Consider the following 27,240-nt stretch of genomic DNA (forward strand, 5'->3'; position numbering starts at 1 on the left):
CAACCACAAGTCTTATCCACTCTATTCCCTCAAAGCCTCGCATTCATTTCCCAACAGCAGCACCTCAATTTCAACCTTAATCTGCCCACACTGGATTACAATCATAACTGAACTCCCTGCCTGTATCTCCTGAGCACCTATAGCCTCATGTAACTATTGGAGCATAAAAACCTTTATTCCTGGAAACCAAGATGGCATCATAGGTAAACACTGGAGATTGCTGCCTCACACAACCACTTCAAAAATACAACTAAAAGATGGAACGGATATCATCCAGAACCACAGGAAGGCTGGCTGAGTGGAAATTCTACAACTAGAAGGAAAGAGAAAAGCATACCGAGACTCAGAGGAGGAGCGGTGCAGAAGTAAAATACAAAGGTGAGGAGGTGCATTCGGAGAGGGCTGGCGGCTGAGGACACGGTTGTCTTTTTCAATCGGAAGGGAGTCTCAAGCTCTGAGCTCCAGTTCCGGGTGAGTCTCTGGGGACCCAGACTCATATGGGGAGAAACTGGACTGTCTGGCATCAGTCGGAACTCGAGGGCAGCTTTCTCTTCGAGGCCCTCACAGCGATTGCTGGGGCCTCTGAGGGCAGGACTGAGAGCAGCCGCTCACTCCGCCTGCACTGTTGATCCCCTGGGACCCCGCCCCACCCAAGCTGTGCAGGGAGGCTTTTGCATATGAAAGGCCTGGCCCTTTGCAATCTGAAAATTACCTAACAAACTTGCAGCTGGCCCAAGGCCCCAGGGCAACTTGCATTGCTTCACAGCTGAGCTCCTGCTGGGTAGCCTCAGGCAGAGGCTAGATTAGCACCTCCTTAGAGATCCAGGAGCCAGTGTGACCGGTGGTCAGAGTGGGACCATCCAGATTGCAGCTCCTCAGATCCATAAAGAACACACTCAGGGGGCAGACTCAGTGAGGACCAAAGCCCCACTGAAGCAAGTCTTGCCCCATAAGGGTGTCTCTAGCACAGAAGTTCTCCCACTGCAGACACAGCTGATTCTCACAGCCAATTGGCCTGGAGGTCAATTCTTCCCAGTGATACCTACAAAAATCAAGGCTTAACTACAACAAAACTGTGCACAAAGTGCACAAGGGGGTGCACCAAGAGTGTCCACCTCAGGTAATTGGGGAGGCTGAGCCACTGGGCCCTAAAGGATACTTAGCACAGAAAGCCACTCTATCGACACAGCGAAGCATAAAAAATGCCAAGACAAAGAAACAGGACACAAATGACAGAAATAGAAGAAAGCAAACTACTGGATATAGAGTTCAAAACCACACGTTTGAGGTTTTTCAAGAATTTTCTAGAAACCGCCAATAAACTTAATGAGACCCTCAAGAAATCTAGTGAGACCCTCGATGTTATGATAAAGGACCAACTAGAAATTAAGCATACACTGACTGAAATAAAGAATATTATACAGACTCCCAACAGCAGACCAGAGGAGCGCAAGAATTAAGGCAAAGATTTGAAATGTGAAGAAGCAAAAAACACCCAACCGGAAAAGCAAAATGAAAAAAGAACCCGAAAATACGAAGATAGTGTAAGGAGCCTCTGGGACAGCTTCAAGCGTACCAACATCAGAATTATAGGGGTGCCAGAAGATGAGAGAGGGCAAGATATTGAAAACCTATTTGAAGAAATAATGACAGAAAACTTCCCCTACCCGTTGAAAGAAATAGACTTACAAGTCCAGGAAGCGCAGAGAACCCCAAACAAAAGGAATCCAAAGAGGACCACACCAAGACACATCATAATTAAAATGCCAAGAGCAAAAGACAAAGAGAGAATCTTAAAAGCAGCAAGAGAAAGACAGTCAATTACCTACAAGGGAGTACCCATGCGACTGTCAGCTGATTTCTCAACAGAAACTTTGTGGGCCAGAAGGTGGTGGCAAGAAATATTCAAAGTGATGAATGCCAAGAACCTACAACCAAGATTACTTTATCCAGCAAAGCTATCATTCAGAATTGAAGGTCAGATAAAGAGCTTCACAGATAAGGAAAAGCTAAAGGGGTTCATCACCACCAAACCAGTATTATATGAAATGCTGAAAGGAATCTTTTAAGAAGAGGAAGAAGAAGAAAAAGGTAAAGATACAAATTATGAACAACAAATACACATCCATCAACAAGTGAATCTAAAAATCAAGTGAATAAATAATCTGATGATTAGAATAAACTGGTGATTAGAGCAGAATCAGGGGCATAGAAAGGGAGTGGACTGACTATTCTGGGGGGGAAAGGGGTGTGGGGATGTGGGAAGAGACTGGACAAAAAGCGTGCACCTATGGATGAGGATAGTGGGGGGGGGGGGGTGAAGGCAGAGGGTGGGGTGGGAACCGGGTGGAGGGGAGCTATGGGGAAGGGGGGGGGGAGAGGAACAACTGTAATAATCTGAACAATAAAGATTTAATTAAAAAGAAAAACCTTTATTCCTTACTGCCTGGCTTTCAAGATCCTATCCCTCCCCAATTTAGCCCTAGCCTTAAATATCAAGAGTCCATTCTCAATAGGCTAGACTATGACTTACCCTATCAATCACTCGTGCTTTGACCTCATTCCTCACCTCAAACAGCCCCTTCCATTTTGCTTCAAATCCCAACCTCCCAAGACCTGTGCATATTCCCCCTCCTCCAGAAGCTTTCTTTGACCATCATAAACCTCAGCAACCTCGCCCCCCTTCCTTCTACCAGATCCTGTTGTTACATTTTTAATGTAGTATTTATCATCTACTACTTTCCATAACTAGCTGCTGTTTTGTGTGCATAAATTACTTTTATCTAAGCACTGAGCTCTATGAAGGAGAGAATACCTACTGCAACCCAGAAATGTTCACATGAATTATCCTTTCTAACCCACCTGGTATATAACTGCCTAGTTCACAGCCAGGCACTCCGTTAAGTGCCACAATTGCTCAGTTAAGGAGCTAACTTTATTGTTTGAAGATATAGATCTCGTACCTTTTTGTACACTTTGAAAACCACCAAATAAGATGTCTACCATTGTGTGTACCCTTAAGTACATACCAATTTGTTGAAAATATTAATTGTTCATTTAAACTTTAGGAGTGTTTTTCTTTCATATAAAATGATATTGCAAACAGTTATGCTATAACATTAAGAAACTATGAATCACTAAGGATCTATCACTAATTATTTCTAATGTAATATTTTATTTAAAACCAGAGACTTTTAAGAATTTTAAAAAAAAATCTATATGAAGGCCAAAGAAAACAGGATAATCCCGCTAAGCATATTTTTGGGTGGTGGTCTGCTCAAAAAATAGACCTAAAATGATGTTATCCTGGTGGTTGTAATATAAACACTATCTTGGACTGAAGAATAAGACTAACATTTCAAATTGTCAGTAGGTAAAACTGTATTAGATCCATTTCTATGATTTAGGTTTTTTCTCTATGAACCGGTCTCTGTATTTTTCTTTTCAAAATATGCTCAGTCCATCAGTCCACTAGAAGTGATTACCAGCACTTCTCAAAGGGTAACTACTATTTCTCAGATCACTTCCTCGAAGTCTCCCTAATTTCATTTGGGACCCCTGGAGCTATCTACACTAATAAAAGAGAAACATGCAAATTAACCATCACTCTGCTACACCCACCAGCCAATCAGGAGCAAGTATGCAAATTAATCCAACAAAGATGGCAGCAGCCACAGAGCTGGAGTGAGCAGGAGGCTTGGGTTGCCCCTGGCGATAGAGGAAGCCAAGCTTCCCACCTGCCCTGACTGGCCCTGGCCTCCGCTCAAGGCTACAAAGTTTCAATTATAGAAAAATTAATCCAAGATACCTGCTTCCAGCTGGCCCTGGCCTCCGCTCAAGGAGGCACTAGGACAAGAAAAAAAGGAGAGGCTGGGAGCTTGCGTAGCCGGGGGGCGTGGCCAGCCTGAAAACGGCCATCAGCCCCTCACCCAGGCTGGCCAAGCACCCCAGCAGGACCCCCAAACCCTGAAGGGACTGTGGGCAGCCTGAAAATGGTCCTCAGCCCCTCACCGAGGCTGGCCATACCCCCATGGGGTGAGGGTCCCCTCTGGGGGGTTTGGCCAGCCTGCAAACAGCCATCAGCTCCTCACCCAGGCACCCCAGTGGGGACCCCCCACCCTGATCTGGGATGCCCTTCAGGGCAAACCAGCCGGCCCCCACCAGTGCACCAGGCCTCTATCTATACGAATAAAACGGTAATATGCTAATTAGACTGGGAGACCTTCCAGGAGACCTTCCAGATGTTCTTCTGGACAAAGCCATGGTGGCGGGGCTGATGTAGACGCAGTTAGAGGCCAAGCGGTGAAGGCAGTTGTGAGTGATCAGGCCAGGATGAGACGGCAGTTGTGGGTGATCAGGCTGATGTGGGGCGGGGCTGTTGGGGGTAAGCAGACCTGCAGGGGGGCCAGTTGGGGGTGAGCACACTGGCACGAGAGGCAGTTGGGGGTGATCAAGCTGGCAGGGGGGAATTTGGGGGCAAGCAGGCCGGTGGCAGGGGGCAGTTGGGGATGAGCAGGCCGGTAGGCAGAGTGGTTAGGGGCAATCAGGCGAGAGCTTAGGAGCCAGCAGTCCCAGATTGTGAGAGGGATATCTGACGGCCGGTTTAGGCCCAATCCCTGTAAACTGGCAATAGGACATCCTTCGAGGGGTTCCAGATTGGAGAAGGTGTAGGCCGGGCTGAGGGACACCCCCCCCCCCGCACGAATTTCGTGCACTGGGCCACTAGTCACTAATATATTCAGACACCAATGTTCTCAGCTCCATCCCCTACCTATACCTTTGCCACTGTGCTGTCTGACATCCAGGGCAGTCTTATCAAGCCCAGGGCACAGAGCGGATAACCCTTCCAGATCCCAGGCCCGTGCCATGCTCAGGTAGTTCAGTCCTAAAACAGTGTTGTCATCTACTCCCTCTCCCTGCCTGAGGCTGAGTGTGAAGTAGCCCTTTCCTCCTTAGTTTATTTCCTCTTCCTCCTGCTGTTTTGCTCACAGTCATCTTCCCTAAATAATGGGGCTCAAGTACCCAGGGACAGTTTTCTGACAGGTGACAACTCTAAACTAATCCTCTCCTTTTTTACTGACATAAGCGTATGCTTCTGACTTTGCTTTCTATAGTTACTAAAAGGTTGAAAGCTACCATAATTATGATTAACATGATTAGAGCTCATCACAGCTACCATTTATTGAGCCTTTAAAATATGTCAGACCTGGTGCTAAGATCCAGTACTAACACCTCTGTTTTATCAACAGGGAAACTAAGGCTTAGAGAAATTAATTTACTAACACAAAGTGGTAACAGAGGTGACACCAATCCCAGGCCTATCTTACACCAAAGTCCAAGTTGTGCTCTCCAGCCCCATATTTCATTCATGTTCCCTCATCAATCACCACGAAGATGCCAACAGCAAAGAAGTAACAGAAGTCTTACCCTTTACAATAATCTCTGGATGGTGATCCAACTTTTGGAAGAAAATGTTTTATGCCTACTAGCAGACAGAACTTCCACTATCCATACAGAACAACACTTCTCCCAGCTATCCTTACCTTTACTCACCTTTAAAACACAATTTAAAAATTAAGGGTCTCAGGTTCGATTCTGGTCAGTTGCAGGCTCAATCCCCAGCCCCGAGCAGGACATGCAGGAGGCAACCAATCGATGTGTCTCTTTCACATTGATGTTTCTCTCTTTCTCTCTCTCTCTCTCTCTCTCTCTCTCTCTCTCTCTCTCTCTCTCTCTCTCTTTCTCTGTCTCTCCGCCTCCCTCTATTCTCTCTAAAGATCAATGGAAAAAATATCCTTGGTAAGGGTTAAAAGAAAAAAAACAAATAAAACCAAAAATCACTGAACAAAGATGCAATGTTTTATAACAGAATCAAGCATTAATAAAACAGAAAAAGCCCAGCCAGTGTGGCTCAGTGATTGAGTGTTGACCTATGAACCAGGTGGTCTGATTTTGATTCCAGTGTGGGGTGTGCAGAAGGCAGCAGATCAGTGATTCTCTTTCATCATTGATGTTTCTATCTCTCTCTCCCTCTCCCTTCCTCTCTGAAATTAATAAAAATATATTTTTAAAATTACATAAATAAATCAAACATTAAAAAATGCCAGGAAGAAACTAAGATAACAACTTCAAAAAATTGGTGATAAAATAAATGCTCATAGGAGCTATATGCCTATAACAAAAATTTTCCAGAGCCAATATTTTCCCCAAAAAAAGCAATCTTACCTTATATGGAAATCTTCAAAAATAGTATTATTTCCAAATGATCGCTTATTGATATGATAATATACCATCCATGAATAAGATAAAGTGACTTAAAGGGTTCTACTACAATTGGCTTACAGAGTTTTACCACAATTAACTCCAACAAACTATTGAAACATTTTGAAGGAGATTTCCAGTAATTAAATTACTGGAAATCTCCTATCTACTCAGTTTTTTGTGTGTGTTTTTGGGTAATCCTCACTAGAGGATATTTTTTTCCATTGATTTTTCAGAGAGAAGGGAAGGGGAAAGAGAAAGAAACATTGATATAAGAAAGACACATTGGTTGGTTGCCTCCCAAACCCACCCCAACTAGCTGAGGAATTGAACCTGCAACCCAGGAATGTGCCCTTGATCAGGAATCAAACCCTCGACCCTTTGGTTCGTAGGCTGATGCTCCAACCACTGAACACACCAGCCAGGGCTCTACTCAGCTTCCTTAAGTCAGAAACCTCTGAGAATTGAGAAGCTTTCAGAAGCGTGCATGACACAAAGCCAGGGGTGGGCAAACTTTTTGACTCGAGGGCCACAATGGGTTCTTAAACTGGACTGGAGGGCAGGAACAAAAGCATGGATGGAGTGTTTGTGTGAACTAATATAAATTCAAAGTAAACATCATTACATAAAAGGGTACGGTCTTTTTTTTTTAAGTTTTATTCATTTCAAACGGGCCGGATCCGGCCCGCGGGCCGTAGTTTGCCCACAGCTGCACAAAGCAACCAAGCTACCCAAAGATAACTCAAGCAGCCAGCAAAACAAGTTACAAAGCCTTTAAAAAAAATAAAAAATAGCCGAAACCGGTTTGGCTCAGTGGATAGAGCGTCGGCCTGCGGACTGAAAGGTCCTAGGTTCGATTCCGGTCAAGGGCATGTACCTGGGTTGCGGGCACATCCCCAGTAGGAGATGTGCAGGAGGCGGCTGATCGATGTTTCTCTCTCATCGATGTTTCTAACTCTCTATCTCTCTCCCTTCCTCTCTGTAAAAAATCAATAAAATATATTTAAAAAAATAAAAATAAAAATAAAAAATAAAAGTCAACAGTCACCTGTTTCTACCAACACTTGACATTCTTTAGTAGAGTTCATTTTCTTCATTAGGTAGACAGAGAAATAACTTATATGAGCTGAAGACAAGGAAGACTACCCCTCTAATTCAAATCCTCTTTGATTCATGTCATCCCAAAAAACATTCACTTTTTTCTTTTTTTACACTCCAATGATTGTTAATGGGCTTTTTTGTCTCTGATCAGAAAATGATTTCTGAGATCATGCAATGGATGCTATGTCCTCTTTTATGTTGCAAAAGAAAATTCCAGCAGCTTTATGCATTAGTCCTCAAATAAATAAACCGTGTATGGAGCCCCCTCAAATAAGTAGTCATTTGGAGGATAGGAGAAGAGATGGACTCACAACAACTGGCTATATCAGATTTGAAGTGTATTGTCTGTGGGTTTCGCTCAGGCAAGCTATCAAATCTGTTATCACTGACAATCACAAAATACAGTGGAGTGACTAAAACTTTCTAACGAACCATTTTTATAACTTCTAAAATGTCCTATGCATTAGGCTAATCCTCTTCATGGCATCAGACAAGAGTCATGACTATTATTTTACAGGTTCATTTTGTAATATTAACAAGGAAGGAGGCTCCACCGAGGGGCAGCCTGTGACCCAGGCCCAGGCAACAATGACGCCTCCAACCTCGGCCTCAGTGACTCACACCAGAGACTGGTGCAGGGTCCACGCAGGGAAAACCCGGGGTCCTCCCCAGGCAGGGCACCTCTCCTCTTGGCGATACAGCCAGGGATGGACGAGCCAGGAGGAAAAATAAAGGCCACACACCGAGAGAAGTGGCGGTGGGCGGTCCTTTCGCAGCACCGACAAGATAGCGGAAGTGGAGCAGAAGCAGGGACCTTGCTCAAGTTCACCCGCAGCAGGTGGGCATGGACCTTCACCGCCACTGGGCGGCGTGTGGAAACGGAGGCAGCCCAACAGCGCCCCGCGGCGGCAGCGGCTGAACCAGCATCGCTGCTGAAGCGCCTGTGCAAGGCCAAGGAAGAGGCGCTGCATATGGAGAAGCCTGAGGTGGTGAGGATCATCCAATTGGAGATGGTGGGCACCAAGGTGGTGGATACAATGGCAAGACCTTCCCCCAGGTGGAAGTCAAGCCTGAGATGATTGGCCACTACCTGGGTGAGTTCTCTATCACCTACAAGCGGGTGAAGCACCACCGGCCTGGCATTGGAGCCACCCACTCCTCCCACTTCATCCCTTTCAAGCAGCCAATATAAATACAAACTTGAGAGAGAGAGAGAGAGAGAGAGAGAGAGAGAGAGAGAGAGAGAGAAGAGACTTCCCTCTGAGATCCTCACGGTCCTCCGTTTTTTAAATGGGACAGAAAAACACCTCCCTGAAATATCTGTTGTCTGGATTACCTGTGATTTCTTAAAGTCATTAGTGTAATTCCTGGCACACAAAGAACAACATCACTAAACTAAATGGAGTTACCAAAGACAGACAACATACTTCATCACACTAGTCAAGCCCTACTCCTTGAAATGTAAGCCTACAAAAATGAACATATATGGACCCAAAAAAGTAACATATCTATCTGCAAGTCTCCCTGTGGAAGTGAAATCAGAGAGAGAGAGAGAGAGAGAGAGAGAGAGAGAGAGAGAGAGAGAGAGAGAGAGAGAGAGAGGAAGTACTTTCCTATATCCTCAATTCAAAACAATATTTTTGCAAAACAAATATCATATAATATGTATCTTCTACAAAGTACTACTACCTAAAGAGGAAGATTAAACAGTCTGAAAAGGAAGATGGGAAATATGGGGGGGAAAGATAAGCTAGGCAAAAAAAAAAAAAAAAAAAAAAGTGTGAACTGCCACAGTAATTTGCAAAGCTAATAGCACTAATGCTTGTTTTCCATTAACTACATGGCATTACATTAACCTGATTTTTCCCTAAGAGTTATGGATTTGATTCAGCAATTTTTTTTTCATTTGAAGAGGTTTCTCTGGTTCATGTAGGTGGTAGTGTTTGCTTTAAGTGAAAGAGCAATAACAAGGCAATATGAGGTATCCTGAAGGAATTTACAAGTCCCCACTACACTTATCAGGGGCATCAAAAGTATTTAATTAATGTAAGTTTACATTAATCAGCCACAATTACCCATCAGTTAGTGAAAAGGCGTTACATCTCAGCATTTCAGAGAAAAGAGTGAGATTTACTTTCAAAATCACAAACATTAGACCTCATGAGATTCCTTTAGGGCAGCAGTCACCAACCTTTCAGACCTCACAGACCACCAGTGGTCCGGACCACTGGCTGGTGACTGCTGCTTTAGGGAACTTCTATGCTGAGCAAGGGTCTGGACTGTAGGCATGTGGATGTGGTTGTGTTTATCTCCAAGTCAGGCTCTGGTCTAAGTAAAATTTGATCAATAAAAATTTTTCCTATCATTTATCATTGTACCCTCTTTTCTCTATAAAAATAGCTAGTGCATGAGCACAAAGCTAATACCATACTTTTTGGGGCATATTTCCAATTTTTTAAATCTTTTTTAAAAATATTTTCAAACAGTATATACATAATATGCCTACAAATAATCAGATAACATATCCAGTTAATGTTATGTAATACTTTGATTTAAAAGTATTAATTAAAGGCCTTGGCCAGGTAGCTCAGTAGGTTAAAGCATCGTTCTGATACACTAAGGTTGCATGTTCTATCCCCTGGCAGGACACATACAATATACAACCACTTAGTGCATAAATAAGTAGAAGAACAAATCAATGTTTTTCTCTCTCTCTCACTCTCTCTCCTTCTTTCTCTATCCCCCTTCCTTCATCTTCCTTTCCCTCTCCCTCTCCTTTTCTCTCTAAAATCAATTTTTAAAAGTATTAAATATTTTGGGGAACCCTGACCAGGTATTTCAATTGGTTACAGCATCATCCCCATACCCCAGGTTGTGGGTTCAATCCCTGGAAATCAATGGAAAAATATCCTCAGGTGAGGGTTTAAAAAAAGAAGGGGTAGAGGTGAGATGAGAGGGAGTGAATGGAGGGCAGGAAAGATGAAGGGAGGGGATGAGACAGGCACCCAGTAGGAGCATCTGATCTCCTGGATTGAGCCATGCTTCTAGCTTATCCCAACTACTTACAATGGAAAACAGCCTTTTTGCTTAAGTTGGGGTTCTGCCTTTTAGAATCAAGAATTCTTATCAATATAAAATCAATGAAGTCTTATATATAACCTCATACATGAACTTCTATATGACATGCACTATGTATCTGATAACTGTATGAAATATGTTAACATCTACTGAGCACTTATGATATATCAGGAGCTGTGGTATATGCTATGTACATAGTTATTTTAATTATTCCATACAACTACGTTACAAAATGGGCATCAGAACCATATGAGTGTCTAACAAGAGGAAATTGGGGCTATCTAACAATTGCTAAAGGTCTCATCTCACTAAAAACTAATGCCAGAACTCAAAACACAACACGCTGGTACAAAAACTGATACGCTCCTTCTAGGTGGAATCTAAGTAACAATGAACAGAATGAATCGAGAGACATGGAAGATGGAACAGAGTGAGGAATCTCAGAGGGAAGGCAGGGTGGGGGTGGGGAGGGTTAATCAACCAAAGACCTTGTATGCATATATGCATAATCCATGGACACAGCTAATAGGCTGTTAAAGGCCTGGAGTGGGAGGCGGGCCAGCTGGAGGGGAAAAGAGACATACATAATACTTTCAACAATAAAGAATTAATTTTTTAAAGAGCTGGTGCTCTTTTTTCCCTCTGGGTCTATTTTGTTCCAAACACATGGAACCATGGAACAGACTGAGGAATCTGGGGGGGGGGGGGGGGGGGGGAGTGGGGAGATTAACCAAAGAACTTATATGCAAACTAGACGCACGGTGCACGGATTCATGCACCTGTGGGGTCCCTCCGTGTGGCCTTCAGGGGATCAAGCTGAAATGGGCAGTCCAACATCCCCTGAAGGATGTGGTAGAGCACGAAGCGGCAGGCAGCTGCGGGGGGGGGGGGGGGGGGGGGGCGCGCAGCCCAGGCCCTGGCCAGCTCATCCTGGCCCCACTGCACCTGCCGCCACTCAGTAGGCTCACTACCGCTCCACTGCAGTCTCCGCCCCTGTCCTAGGACGATAGCGGTGCACCCATGACTGAGAAGCAGCTGCAGGCTAGCGCCCAGTCAGTCTCAATGCCAGTCACCATCCTGGTTATGGTCTGAATGGGGGAGGGGCACGCAGGGGGAGTGTCCACGGGAGAGGCTCCAGCCACACTGACCACCAGGGTGCAGCTCCTGCTTTGAGCGTCTACCCGCTGGTGATCAGTGCGTATCATAGCAACCAGTTTTTCTGGTCATTTCACCATGAAGGTCACTTAGGCTTTTATTAGATAGATAGATAGATAGATAGATAGATAGATAGATAGATAGATAGATAGATATGCATAACCCATGGACAAAGACAATAGCGCAGTAAAGGGAGGGGGGTACTGGGGGGAGGCGAGTAAGAGGGACATCTATAACACTTTCAACAATAAAAGATAAATTAAAAATAACAAACAGCTGGTACTCTCAAATATAACAGCACACTAAAAAACCCAGCCAGCATGGCTCAGTGGTTAGGCATAGACCCATGAACCTGGAGATCACTGTTTGATTCCAATCAGAACATATGCCTGAGCTGTGGGCTCAATCCCCAAAAGGGGGCATGCAGATGGAAGCCAATCAATGTTTCTCTCTCATCTATGTTCTCTCTCTCTCCCTCTCCTTCCTCTCTCTGAAACCAATAAAAACATATTTTTTTTAAATGATTCAATAAAAAAGCATCAAACTAATTTTATATTTATTCTGAATCATCTGACATCACTGACTGCTGCATAGCATTTTAACAAAATCTCAGTTGGTTGAATAAAATTTAACCAAATCCATAACATTCAGAAAAACCTTCTCTCTTGATTTTAGACCTTTCCACAGCTTAAGACATGTCTTCTTCAACCTCACCTCTCTCATTCTCTACAGAGTAAATCTGAAAATCTCTTACTCATTGTGTTTGGACATGGACTTGGAAAGAAGGATTCAAGACATCATCTAATTCTATATCCCCCAGCAGTTAACCACTACCATAAGCACAGGATGCTTGGGAGAATTATATTGTACCCTTGAAACTTCCAATCTATTATATGCCAAGTTTAGACTTAAAGTAATTCCTATGACCAAAGAAAGAAAGGGATTCATTTTCATAAGGTTATTAAAATAATGGTAATTATAAATATTTGGATAGTACTTTACAGATTACAAAGCACTTTCACACAGAGTATATCTCTGGACCCTTCTAGCAATCCTATAAGTAGACAGTGAATAAATCATGCCTCCATTTGGCATTTAAAGAAATTTATGATTAAAGTCGTACTGTGTTTTGCCCTAAGTCATTCAGCTGGTAAGTGACAGATTGGGATTTTAAAACAGGTCTTCTTGCTCCAAAGTCAATATTAATTCCAAAAAGAAATAAATACCACTGACTGCCACAGCAGTTTTCTATCTGCTTACTTTAAGCATTCTTTTGCCCTTAAACATTTATGCCAGAAATGTTTAAATAAATCGCCAGCCCCTCTGAAAGTCTCCTCAGTACATCCCTGTATTCATGAAAACTTACTAAGCAAAATCTGCCATATATAGTGCCCATAAAAGTATGTCTCGGGGCTCCCACCTGGGGCTGTGCATATTCTGCAGCTACTCAGAAATCTCAGGAAACTTGGTGTCTTAACAGTTACATTTTAGACAAGAATCTTTACAACATGTGTGTGTTTTTTCCTTCTCTGCCTTTAAACAGATTGATCTAAAAAGCCTTCAGGCAAAAATCTAAGGGATACAGGGGCAGAGGAGAGCAGTGTAGACATGGAAGTAGGGAGGGGATTCTAGGCAGCACTCTTTGCAATAATCATATCAAAAACTTGGTATGAAGAACTGAAGATGAAGAAGAAGCAGAAGTTCATCGCCAGCCTGTAAGGCCAGAGAGAAGGAGGAAGACACAGCCAGGAAAGAGATGTCAAGCTCAGGAGAGGTCACCCCTGGAGAAGAGTAAAGGCAACTGTTTCAGATCCAACTCAACAAGCAGGAAAGGAAACCAGTGTGTGCACATGTGCACACACACCTACATCACTTTGTCATCCTCTCACTTTGTAGAGTAAGTGAAAATATTCCTGTGGTTGGAGATCATACTGGTTAACCTTGTCATTTTGTGGGTGAGAAAACTAGAGTCCACAGAAGTACAGGTGTTTGTCCAAAGCCAGATGTTAGTAGCAGAATAAGGACTAGAGACCTGATTGCTGGTCCCTTGTGTCTTAGCTCTGCCACAAACACACACACTGCCTGCCTCCCAATATTTATATGAATTTGTACTGCTTCTACCAACTTTCAAAGCTCACTTTAAATATATTATGATGATTACTAGAATGAATTTTAATGATGATTGAGTTTACCTCAAAGTATTTAACACTGAGCTAATATAATCTTTTTTAAATCTACAGGGAAATACACTTACAGTCATTTATATCACTCATTTCCTACAGTAGTTATCTTAGAAAATGGAATGTAGATTAGCTGTCATATTCACTACAGTGTTTTATTACTTTACCATTATAAATAATGGTCAAGGTTAAAGATAATAGTGTTATTATAAATCTACCCTTAATGCATATAATGGAGATTATATGCTTAATAACTAATAGAGTAATTAAATGCTGAAAATATATATACTGGAAGAAAGAAATACTTTGGACACTAGCATAATTATTCTCACAAACTGCAGTGCTCCTTCCCAAAGACACAAGATTCTAGAATCAGTCTTTTCCCTGACCAGAATATTCTCCCCTAAGTCATTTTTAGGAGACAACATAAAACTTTCTCAAGACAAGAGGAAATAATCTTTCTCTGTAAGAAAGCAGGAACCTCATCTAAACTTCTCTAACACTAAAAACTCAAATTAATGTCCCAGGCATTCTCATTAATTAACATCTAACAAACCTCCAGGAAAGTTTTGCTACTAACGTTTCATTTTTCTTAAGGGAAATATAGTACCTAGTTACCTAAATACTACTAGATTTTATCAGCACATTGATTTATCCACTTCATTTAATTTTATCCACTCTGAAAGGGGGTGTCAGAAAGCATGGAGATCACTATCCAGGAGCCTGCGCACTACTTCGTAATATTTCCCAAAGCCTCCAAGAGCTAAGTCCCAAAAGTACTAAAGGATGACAGATGTTTAGAAAGTTGTTGAAAGATTACAAATAGAGACCCACTGGGCCTAGAGTGTGTGCTCACAACTGAGCCACCTGTAAATAACTGTGAAATGAATAATCCCATCACACTGTCATAAAACCTCTCAACATCCTACACCATGTATTCAAAATGTTTAAGTTTGATTTATTCCATTAAAAGAGCAGAATGCTAAGAATTAATCAAATTAAATGTGCTTGCCTTTAAAATAAGTTAAACAGCCCTGCTCAGTTTGGCTCAGTGGAAACAGCTTCCCACTAAGTATTTTTAGATGAAAATAACTCCATAGCAAGCTAAGAACTGCCTGGATTTCTCTTGTATATCCTAAGAACTTTGCCCTTCCACCTAATACTTTCCTTCCAATTAGATGTCATTTTCAATCATTAGGAAGTTTTCCTATATTTGAATTTTTTGGAGAAAGCTTACCATTTTTCACTTCACCAAATGATAAAACCTCAATGGCAAGATTGGACTATAACTTATACACTGTATCTCAACTCATGATCAGCAGAACTTGAAAGAGACCATTCTCTTTAAATAGGAACCAAGAAAGCTACTGGGCTGGCACAATACCTAAAGAGTATCCTAAATGTTTCTCAGAACATCCAATTTCCTGTTGTCCAGATTATGCTTCATATGCTCCTGCCTGTGTGTTATCCTGATGTACATGTATTAAAGAAAGTAGACTGATATTATAGAAAAGAGTTAACTCATTAAAACAAGTTTAAACATGAAAATGCCTGACCACAAAGGATACCAGGGTTAGCAGGCTAATAATTACAAATGCGCAATGAATGTACTATCTAATGCATTTTACAGAGCAGTAAATCTTAAGAAAAATGAAGTTCAGAAACAGAGGAAACTGCAAGTTAAGAACACATATCAACATTCACTTGCTCTCTGACCCATGCCTATTATTCAAAGAGCGATAACAGACCTCCTGATTCATCTCTCCTCTCCCTCCAGCCATCACATACTATATAGAAATGGTCATTTATTTAGAGGAGGCTGGACTGGAAGATTATTAAGATTATTTGATACTTTACATCCAGGAAGTCAATTTTCCCATACACCTTCCAACAAATGGTCAGATAAGTAAAGATGCCTAACAAATTCTTCAAGACTAAAATATCTATCAACACATCACACACATATACACATAACGGTCTGTAGGCAACTTTAGATAGACAAGTCATCACTAGCTTCATGACTTTGAGCAAAACCCTGGGCAAAGTGGAAGACAATTCATTATTACAGTAGAAAACTTTCTTATAGCTCATATTAAATCTGATTCCACCAAGGGAAAAACATCCTCTTCAATAGATTATAGTGCCTTGCCCAAACTTCAAAATTCCAAAGTGAATGAATATTAAACATGTAACTTGCCAAGACTTGGGCTCTCCAAAGTGGAGATAATTAATGCTGTAGAGGTCCATATCCTCGGTGTGCCACGCGAATGTGGTTTTCCACATGCCAAAATAGAGATAAGGGGTATTTACACCCTCAATAGAAATACCGCATTCTTCCTCAACCACATCCAAGATAGTATTTAGGCGAGCTATGTTCCATTCATCCACACCCTGGAACCAGGAGAGAGAGAGAAAAAAATTCAAACATTATTACACTAGTAAACATAACATTTACTAATCAAACCATCACCTGCCAAAATTATTACACTCTATATTTTAATTCACTTAGAAATGAAAAATAAAGCAATTATTATTCAAGAAGCATATATATATATACCCATTATTAATTCTGCAAGATTATTATGAGCATAATGTGGTTCTATATAAATATTAGTATAAAACTAAACCAAATGACTTCCTGATTCCCAACATAAATGTAAGGTAAGTCCCCACTTGCTATTAGTAAAACAATCATTTCTCCAAAACACATGATCTGGAGTGTTTTCTATTTTTGGCACACCTTTTAGTTTTGAGTTATTTCCACTTCATTTGTTTATTTATATATTAGTTTAGAAGTCATATTCAACATCAGGTAATATTTCAAGATACCACTAGCAAAATACATGTTCTTTCATGCCTCTCTCATCCCCATCCAATTCAATTTTAGCATGATACATCATTTCTGAAAAATTTACCTCTATTGGAAAAACTCTTAGCGCTAGCCTAAGCCACAGTACATTGTGCTTTTATTGCTTCTTCAAGTAAATATTAAACTCTATGTTGATTATGAATTTTAAACACAGAATAGCTGTTAAAAAAAAAAAAACACCTCTTCTCCAAACTTTGGTAGAATTGCAGGAATGATACAGTTTTCTAACAATAGCCCAACATGAAGGGCGATGATAGAGAGAAAAGGTTAGAATTGCTGGTATAAGAGTTAAGGTTATGCCTGGTCAGTGCTCAATGGTTGAGTGTCAGCCCATGAACCAAGAGGTCACCAGTTTGATTCCCGGTCAGGGCACATGCCTCAGTTCAGGGCTGGACCCCCAGTAGGGGGTGTGCAGGAGGCAGCCAGTTGATGATGTTTCTCTCTCATAGATGTTTCTCTCTATCACTCTCCCTTCCTATCTCTCTAAAAATCAATTTTAAAACAGAGTTAGGTTTTTGGAAAAGATTCTGATTTTATTAGACCTTACCAATCAATTAGTTCACTATAGTATTCACAATTACTTAAAATGTATACAGAATATGTATTTTCCCATATGCCGTTCTCATAATAAAATATAAATATCAGAGAATGTGACATTCCAATGCAATCATGAAGGAACTGCAATGCCTTTAAACCCTTCTCAACCTATTCAAGGTGCTATTAAAGACTGACATTGCCCTAGCTGGTGTGGTTCAGTTGGTTGAGCATCATCCCCTGCACCAAAACTTCACTGGCTTGATTCCCGGTCAAGGCACATACCCAGGTTGTGGGTTTGATTCCTGGATGGGGTGCATATGGGAGGCAACCAATCAATGTTTCTCTCTCACATTGATATTCCTCTCCCTCACCCTTCCTCCCTCTCTGTCTCTTTCTCTAAAAAAAAAGAAAAAAGAAAAAAGTTGCCTTAGCTGGTTTTGCTCAGTGGATAAAGCGTCAGCCTGCAGACGGCAGGGTCCTGGGTTCGATTCCCAGTCAAGGGCACATGCCCAGCTTGTGGGCTCAATCCCCAGTAGGGGGAGTGCAGGAGGCAGCTGATCAATGATTCTCTCTTATCGCTGATGTTTCTATATCTCTCTCCTTCTCCTTTCCTCTCTGAAATCAATAAAAATATTTTTTTAAATATATATTTTATTGATTTTTTACAGAGAGGAAGGGAGAGAGATAGAGAGTTAGAAACATTGATGAGTGAGAAACATCGATCAGCTGCCTCCTGCACACCCCCACACTGGGGATGTGCCCGAAACCAAGGTACATGCCCTTGACGGGAATCAAACCTGGGACCCTTTAGTCTGCAGGCCGACGCTCTATCCACTGAGCCAAACCGGCCAGGGCAATAAAAATATATTTAAAATAAAAAAAAATATTTTTTAAGTCAATAAAAACATTTTTTTAAAAAGGGGGACATTAAATTAATTGATGTATACCCATAAGGACCTCTCCAATAACTATGCCAATGGCCTCACAGACAATCACATCTAATATTTCTCTTACACACTGAAAATGTACGGGGTTTTCTGTTTTCATTCTGGTCTATAGATTATTCTCTAATCAATGTAGTAATCTTACCTCCTCAAGCTTTTGGGTTAGAAAAATAGTTGATGGAGCAGTTAATGAAGCTCTGCCTCACTTAACATAATTGAAAGTGCCAACAGAAATAATTTAATCCCCAAATTCTCCTAAGTACTCATTCTATCTTTAACCCCACAGTGGGAAGTTTGCTATTTGGAAATTGGTCAAAGTAAGTGTTTTAGAGAAGATCCTAAATTCCAACTTATGAAACTTCATAAAAAGTAGATCAAATTATATAAAATATTTTATCTCTATTTATAGTGATGCAATCTCTTAACCCTAGTCCAATCAGACTTCAGTCCAGTCATTCTAATAATAAAGTCCTATTTAAAAGTCATTACGGAGGCAATGAATATGAATAATGAATATGAGAGCTATATTATAGGAATCATTTTTAAACTGAATGAACTTGCAAATTTAGGGACAAAGCATTCCTCTGAAACTCCTACATTTACAGAGATCTTAACTTTATTACTGACGGATTTTTTTTTTTAAATAACTAAGGCTGACTCGTTTGACATCCTCAGACCTGCAGGTCTAAGGGGATAAGGGCAGAGAAGTGAGAATGCTGGCAGAAGACCCAGATTATAACCCCAGCTCTGCCACTGGCCAGGGCAAAAAACAATGAGATTTTCTAAGCTTCCAGTCTTTCTTCACGAAAACATGAGGACTAGCACCTTCCCAGAGATTCATGGAACACTGAGCATGCTAAAGGTCACAAAATGTTTAGAAAATTTCTTAGAACAGAGAGAATAAATACCTCCACTATTCTCTAATAAATCTTACTGGAAAGCCTTCCCCCAAAATCACAGTCAAACATGTGTAAAGAGATAATAAAGTCCTATAACATTTATTACTGACATTATCCCCATTAATAGGCAAATAACATGTTTTTTGCAAGACCAAGTAATGGGCAAGGCCAAAGTTGGCATGAGGCTAAAAATGTAACTTCTTTTCAAGAAATTATTGGAATTTCATATAATTTCAATTTAAGGAGTGGTTGAAATACTAAGAATAGCAGGTGTAAAGAGGCTGTAAACAAATTTTACCACTTCAAAATTTCTTCTCCAGTTTCCGTTCTCTACTATTGACTGAACTGGCTAACTGCCTACAAGGACAGGCTCTACGCAAGCACCAACGAGCATCAGTCTCCTAAACAAACTCAGACAGAGTATGCCTAGTCTATCATTTAGGTGAAGTGTTAACCACACTGTACCTCATTATACTACACATACCTATACACCACACCTGGTAACATGGGTAATGTTAAACCTAAATGAACAAATGGGGAAACCTAATACTCCTCGCCAGTAGTCGGTGGCAAAGATAAACCTAAATCTACCTGACTCCTGAGCCTTCACTTGTAAGCGCTATGCTTCCAGTTCTGATCATTTTAAAATACAACATATCATCCTCCTCTCTCAGCAACAATTGTCAACAAAGATCCAAAGAGCTAAAATTTAGGGCAGGCAAAGACATAAAGCTGCCACGTTCTCCCCACCCAGGGGTACAACTGTCCTACACAAACACTGTTCTGCACAAACACTGGCAAAGCTTATAATAGAAGCTGCTTTACTTGGGGGTTGGTGATAAAACTGGTGTAATGTAAAGGTCTCCAAAAGATCTCAGTTACAAACAAGCACCACAATGACAAGTCAAAATTTGCCAAACTGTTCAATGCTTAAAGCTATAGAATCTCAGCAGAAAGTCTACACACCAGCCCAAGTTCATAGACAAATGCCTCTTCCAGATTCTGCCCATCAAATTAGCTCTTCTACATGTTCAGCAGGTGCTTGGGGGTATTTGTCACTCTCCTGACCTCCACTGGGCCAATATTTCCTCCTGATTCTTCCCTATCTTCACCCCAATTACCCAGCCAACTTTCTAGGCCTGTCCTACTCTATTTACCCTTTGTTTGTCTGGTTTTCTGAAATAATTCATCACTGGATCATGATCTGTGCACATATGTGTAACTGAGAATTTTATCAAGGATCTTTCCTTTGCCTTCCACCTATCGGGAATAAGATGGCAGTTTAAAAGAACTCTTTAGTCTTCAATAGCATAACTAGAATCAGGAGCTATTTAAGGGAGTTACTGGCATCAGAGCATGAACGATGCACCCATAACCATCCACAGAAACGGTACCGAAATTGAGGCCACAGCCCTTACCCTCTGGGCCACTTCCACGCCAATGAGCACCCTCTTCTCAGCACTGTGAGCATCCAGCACCCACTCTATAATGACTGCGTTCAGTCACTGGGAAAGTGAAGGATGACACGGCAGCAATAAGACACATTAGAAACTTCACTAATAATGCATCATTCCCACCTAATACAGAAAAATGATGCAATATCATAGTAAACCAATTTTTCCCAAACTATTTCTAATGGAACGTTAGCCCTACCAGAGGCTGTGGTCAGAAACACTTGGCTTCCTTTCCTCCTCCTCTTAGTCACAGTGCTGACAGGTATTCCGAGGCTCTGAGAGGCCCTACCATAGAAACCTATTTAATTTTGCTTAACTCCGTGTTTCCCAAATATTATTTGACCACAAAACCTTGTTTAAATACTCCATTACCTTCTGTAAAATAGTACCATGTGGGACATCACACCAGGAGAGGCATTCTAGTACACTGTTCCCTCTGTGCCTCAGCCGAAACGTATCTCAGTAAACATAAAATAACTTCAACCACAAGGAGAGGGCATTTAAGAACCCATATTCCAGCTGGAATATGGTCACATCTGTTGTTTTTATGACACACATATGTAATTTGATTGTGTCACCTACAAATACACAGATGGTATAAATTAAAAACATCCCAAAAGGTATTGATAAATGAAGATGGACTAAAAGATTAAAAGTAGGAAAAAAAGAGGGAAGACTTAAACAAACTTTTAACCCTACCAAATGTGCTAGCAAGCTGAGAATGGGCTTCTTTTTCTTTTTAAGGACATAAAAATGAGGGCACACCCATCAAAGACTATAAAAAGGTTCTTCTGAGATAAAAGACAAATTAATAAACTCATAAAAATCATGGTTAACACACACTCTCTTCTGTCCTCACCCAGCAAAAAGCAAAATGAAATGAATTTTTTTCTCAGAGAATGACACAATATCAGAAAAGTAGCATGCTGTACAGGAGTTGAAAGCTCTCTAACCAAATACTGGCTCTGCCACTAACTAGTTATAGGAGCTGACGGTTTCTCAATGAACATTCATGGCAGAGCAGTGACCAGGGTTCAAGTCTGCCAATGAGAACATGACAAGAATTGTGGCCACCTTGAGATGTCCACAGAAAAGGTCTAATCCCTCAGTGGAACTACTTTAAAATAAATATGCCCATGGCATCAGAAGTGGAGACCAAGGCTTCCTAACAGCACATAATTCCAGACTTGCCTACCTCAAGGGACAGTTGTAAAGACAAGATTGCAAAGTACATATGAAAATATTTTGAAAGAATTTCTTTGTAACTACATTTTTCTTTTTAAAAGGTGGGAGGACCAGAGCTTATTTGCGTTGTATTCCCTGGGGCTCAGGGCCTACCCTACCTCAAAGAGGGTTGTCAGGAGCATGTTCCAAAGGCACATCAGCAAGTGAAGAGCTGAGTGATAAAGCAGAAGCTACACTGAGGTGCCCAAAGAGCCGGCAAGTAACGTCGCGAGTGACGCAACCAGATGCAAATCAAAAGGAGTGTAGGGAAGACCGTCTGGAGACCATCTACTATCCTGTCCAGAAGAGCCCTTACTTAGCTCCTGTCTGTTGCTGTCACTGGGAACGCTGCTAGATGTTCTGAACTTTTAAGTGAAGCTCAAAATCCAAATGAACAAACTTTTAAAACTGTGGATCAAACAAAAAACATCTGAGGCCACATTTGCAGAAAGGTAGCAGATATTAAGAAGTTCACACTTATTGCAATAATTTTAAAGGGATGAAGGAGGAAGGAACAAGGCAATGCATGCAAAAATACATTTTAAAAATTTTTTAAAAAGTAAAGTAACATTTCCTTTATATCTGCCATCCACCCAGAAAACTAGAACTAAGCCTTAAAACTCTGTAGGTACTCGGTAATTATTTCATTAGCACAGGGATCTCAAAAGCACTGGGATAACCCCCACTGGGAAAACAAGAGCAAAACACCCTCATTTTACAGATGGAAGTAAGATACTCAGTAACTTACCAGCCCTCCTTGTTTGAAACTGATAACAGAGCAGCCAGTCTCCTCGGTAGTAAATGTGTTGTCTGTTTAGCAAACCACAATTTTTGTAATCAATCCCTTCATAAATACTGACATGGGTCCCCTTTTTATAACAGAGCATATGATCTGGTGTTTCTCATTAGCACATTACTGTGCAATATTTTGTAGGCATTTTCGCTTAAACTAATTAAATAAAAATACTAATTTTTAACTTTTGGTGAGGGTTTTTAAAGATTCTGCTTTTCCTCATTTGACTCTTACCATCTCTTTCTAAAACCCTTATCACAGCCCGCTCAACACCTAGAGTGCTGTGATCCAAACAAAAGACCATCCACCCAATCGCCACTAATTTGATGGTAAGTTAAGATTAGGTTACAGTACATGACTGCCCCTAATTCATATTGCTGTAACAAGCCCTCAAAGTTTCAAAGATAATGCACATGGAGAAAGAAAAATACAACTTGATTGGTTCTTTCAAGACTTCAAAATTCAATTCATTTCAGATAGTAATATGAGAAAATTGTACCTTCCACTAACTAAAATGAAAGCTCTGGTTGACATTTTAAACTAGACTGATATTTCCTTAGGATCTTTACACAGTAAAAATAAAATTAGACCCCTGTGAAATTCATTTTGCTTTAAAGTCAATTACAATGTGTGACATGATAGCTCTTTTTGCTTCTTCCTATCCAAAAAAAATATCTCATATTATTTAAACTGCTTACTTTTAAAGCAAATCACTTTTCTTTTTTGCACTCTGTAAGGCATTTCCATTCCCAGGTAAATGCTTTAGAGAAACTTTTATACATGTGCAGGAACCATGTAGAGGAGTATGTTCATAGTAGCAATATTTACTTTTATATGTCATCCTGATTTGCCACGGTTGTTGGTTCTATCTCTAGTCAGGGCACATACAATAATCCACCAATGAAAGCAAAAATAATTAGAACAACAAATCAATGTTACTTTCTCTCTCTTTCCACTTCCTCTCTCTCTCTCTCTTCTCACTCTTCCTTCCTCTCTCTCAAAAATCAATCAATAAAAAATTTTTTAAAGTTAAAAAATGTCACCTGGCAGGAAAATAAGAAATAAAATGTAACATCACAAAATGAAATATTATACAGCAATTAAAATAATTGCACAATAGCTCACAAAATAATATGGATAAACATGAGAAACCTATTTTTCAGTGAAAAAAATCAGTCTATAGGGTAGATAAATGGTGATGGAAGGAGACTTTTCTTGGGGTAGTGAACACACAATACAAGATACAGATGATATTATAGAATTGTACACCTAAAACCTATATAATTTCATTAACCAATGTCACCCAAATAAATTCAATTTAAAAATTTTAGAAAAGAAAAAAATCAAAGTCCCAGAAGACTACATAAAGGGATACTATTTTTAATAAGGTTAAAAATAAGCCAAATCAAATATATAGTTTAAAAATATGTGTATGTGAAAAAACTATTTTTCAAACGGCAAGAAATCAAACACAATAGATACATACCTAATTTTAGTGTGATTTGCTTTATTGTACTTCACAGAGAATGATTTGTTTACAAAGTAAAGGTTTCTGGCAACCCTGTGCAGAGAAAATTAAAACCCTTCTGGAAAGCATTCACCATTATATACGCCATCCAGAACACTTTGTAATTCATGCGAAGAGGTCAAAACAAACAATATTAGCAAGAGTTTGGAAGAAGTTGATTCCAACTCTTGTGGATGACTTAGGGGTGGGGGAGTTTTAAGACCTCAGTGGAGGAAGTACTACAGATGTGACAGAAATAGCAAAAAAACTAGAATTAGAACTAGAACCTGAAGATCTGACTGAACTGCTGCAATCTCACGACAAAACTTTAATGAATGAGGAGTTGCTTCTTATGAATTAGCAAAGAAAGTGATTTCTTAAGATGGAGTCTACTCCTGGTGATGATTATTGAAATGACAACAAATGATATAGCATATTACATAACCTTAGTTAATAAAGCAGTGCAGAATTTAAGAGAACTGACTCCAATTTTGAAAGAAGTTCTGAGTAAATGCTATCAAACAGCATCACCTGCATCACAGATAAATCATGAGTCAATCGATGCAGCTAACTTCATTGTCTTATTTTAAGAAAGTGGCCGAAACCGGTTTGGCTCAGTGGATAGAGCGTCGGCCTGCAGACTGAAAGGTCCTAGGTTCGATTCCGGTCAAGGGCATGTGCCTGGGTTGCGGGCGCATCCCCCATGGGGGATGTGCAGGAGGCGGCTGATCGATGTTTCTAACTCTCTATCTCTCTCCCTTCCTCTCTGTAAAAAATCAGTAGAATATATTTGGGAAAAAAAAAAAAAAAAGAAAGTGCCAGTCCACCCCCAACCTTCAGCAACCACCACCTTGATCAGTCAATAGCCATCAACATCGAAGCAAGACTCTCCACCAGAAAAAAGATTACAAGAAGGTTACAGAAGAATCAGATGACCATTAGAAATTTCTAGCAATAAAGTATTATTAATTAAGGTATGTACATTGTTTTTAGACATAATGATATTCACACAATACAGACTACAGTATAGAGTACACACATCTTTTATATGCACTGAAAAACCAAAAAGTTAATGTGATTCACTTTATTATAATATTCATTTAATTGCGGTGGTCAGGAACAAAACTCACAATACCTCTGGGGTATACCTGCATTCAGGCCACCCCAGGGTGATGGGGTGGAGAACAGGGAAGGACTATAGAAAAAGGGACCCATGGGAAGCACTGTTAACATTCTAGCTATTGGACTTCATTGAGGATTTGAGGTATTCAGTGAATCATTTTGCTTTAAGACTTAAATATAGCCGAAACCGGTTTGGCTCAGTGGATAGAGCGTCGGCCTGCAGACTGAAAGGTCCCAGGTTCGATTCCAGTCAGGGGCATATACCTGTGTTGCGGGCACATCCCCAGTGGGGGATGCGCAGGAGGCGGCTGATCGATGTTTCTCTCTCATCAATGTTTCTGACTCTCTATCTCTCTCCCTTCCTCTCTGTAAAAAATCAATAAAATATATTTTTTTTAAAAAAGTTCCATGTTCTATAACTTATTTAAAAAAAAAAAGACTTAAATATGTTGCATGTAGATAATCGGATACCACATTCCAAAAAATGATAAAGAAAAAAATCATTAAGAAAAGAATATCTCCTGTGTCACACCCCAGGGTACCACTCCTGTCCTGGCACCTTATCTTACTGAGAAGAAGATGATGGTCTATTTCTTGAAAACAGCAGGGGCATTTCCTAAGCAGTAACCCCTAAACAAACATCTTCATGGATTTGACAGACTGTATAAAATATAAATTGCTGGGCTGCAGGTTGAACTTATACATAAATGGCAACTGCAGAACAGAATTCCTCACAATTCTGAGTCAGAATCAACGCTGCAGCCTCCGGATTTTTGTCTGGTTTTGATTTAATATTGCCACTGGTAGTAATAACATTTTATTCACTTCATACTATGGAACAGACCCTGAACTAAGGGTTTTATGTCCTCTCATTTTAGTCTATGAGGTTGACACTGTTATCATCTATTATCTGTGCCATTTTAAAGATTGGAAAACTGCAGCAAAGAGAAATCAGGTAACTTGCTCCATATCTCACAGCTCATAATTGTGGAGCTGGGATTCAAGGGCAAGAATGGAAAGCTCCTGACTCAAACTGACTCTATTGTGCCTAGAGTCACATGGCCAAACAATGAACCAAAAAGTCAACTCTGCACTACATGCTTTTTACATAATCATGGAGGGACAACTTCCTTCGAATCACCAATAACTGGAATGAAAAGTTAGTATACGCTCCTCCATTTATAATGGGGTTATAACCCCATCGTCAGCTGAAAATACCATAAACTGAAAATATCGTTGTTGAAAATGCATTAAATGCACCTGACCTATCAAACATCATAGCTTATCCCAGCCTATCTTCGATGTGCTCCGAACACTTACATTAGCCTGCAGCTGTGCAAAGCCTTCTACCACACCAAATACGCTGTAGAGTATCAGTTGTTTGATCTCATGATCGCCTGGCTGACTGGGAGCTGCAGCTGACTGCCACTGCCCAGAATCACAGCAGGACATCACACACATATCACTAGTTCAGGAAAAGATCAAAATTCAAAATCTGAAATACTATTTCTACTGAATATATATCACTTTTACACCATCATAAAGTCAAAAATTCATCAATCGAAACATTTTAAGTCAGGGACCATCTCTAACTTAGTGATTTTGCTTTTCACTTTCAGTTTTGTTAAAGTACTACCTGCCAAGAAGATAACTTGGAAATAATGGCTGAGCCCAATAGCAGGACTCGTGGATCCTCTCACTAACATGCATTTTATTTAAAAATTTTCACAGACATAATAAACACAATTGTTAACTTTTACAAATCTACCAACATGTAGCCCTTGGAGAATATCCTAAAGGAAACCTGAACCATGGGAAGCCCTGTTCTTCTTTAAATAGGATCCATTATCGCAACATGCAATAACACAGTAAAACCCCATACTCAGACCCTGACAAGTTGTTTTTACATATAGAAAATTTAAATCACAATGATCTTTACTAGTGTATTCATATTTTCTAGAGTCGAATAAGTCCCTTGTCTCATTCAACTCGTTACACTAACTTATATATACTACAGCATAACACAATATTTCAAAATCACTGTCTTGGCCCTGTCTGGGTAGCTCAGTTGGTTAGAGCTTCATCCCCATACACCAAGCTTGCGGGTTCAATCCCT

The 27,240-nt window shown here is 40.5% G+C and overlaps 1 protein-coding gene across 12 annotated transcripts in view; it reads right to left on the reverse strand.

The window, feature by feature from the left end:
• The window catches only part of KDM4C (lysine demethylase 4C), a 337,267-nt gene that overhangs the window by 259,862 nt on the left and 50,165 nt on the right, over positions 1 to 27,240 (reverse strand). For 10 of the 12 annotated variants that reach the window (XR_009447593.1, XM_059656697.1, XM_059656696.1 and 7 more), the window contains exon 5: positions 15,973 to 16,166. The exons of the other annotated variants lie outside the window; for them this stretch is intronic. Coding sequence is in view for 9 of the 10 variants with exons in the window: in XM_059656697.1 (XP_059512680.1) it covers positions 15,973 to 16,166 (194 nt within the window). In the remaining variant the exon portion in view is untranslated. The remainder of the gene's footprint in view (positions 1 to 15,972; positions 16,167 to 27,240) is intronic. 12 annotated transcript variants of the gene reach the window in all.

The sequence above is a fragment of the Myotis daubentonii genome, chromosome 11 (assembly GCF_963259705.1).
Source record: "Myotis daubentonii chromosome 11, mMyoDau2.1, whole genome shotgun sequence".
NCBI lineage: Eukaryota > Metazoa > Chordata > Mammalia > Chiroptera > Vespertilionidae > Myotis > Myotis daubentonii.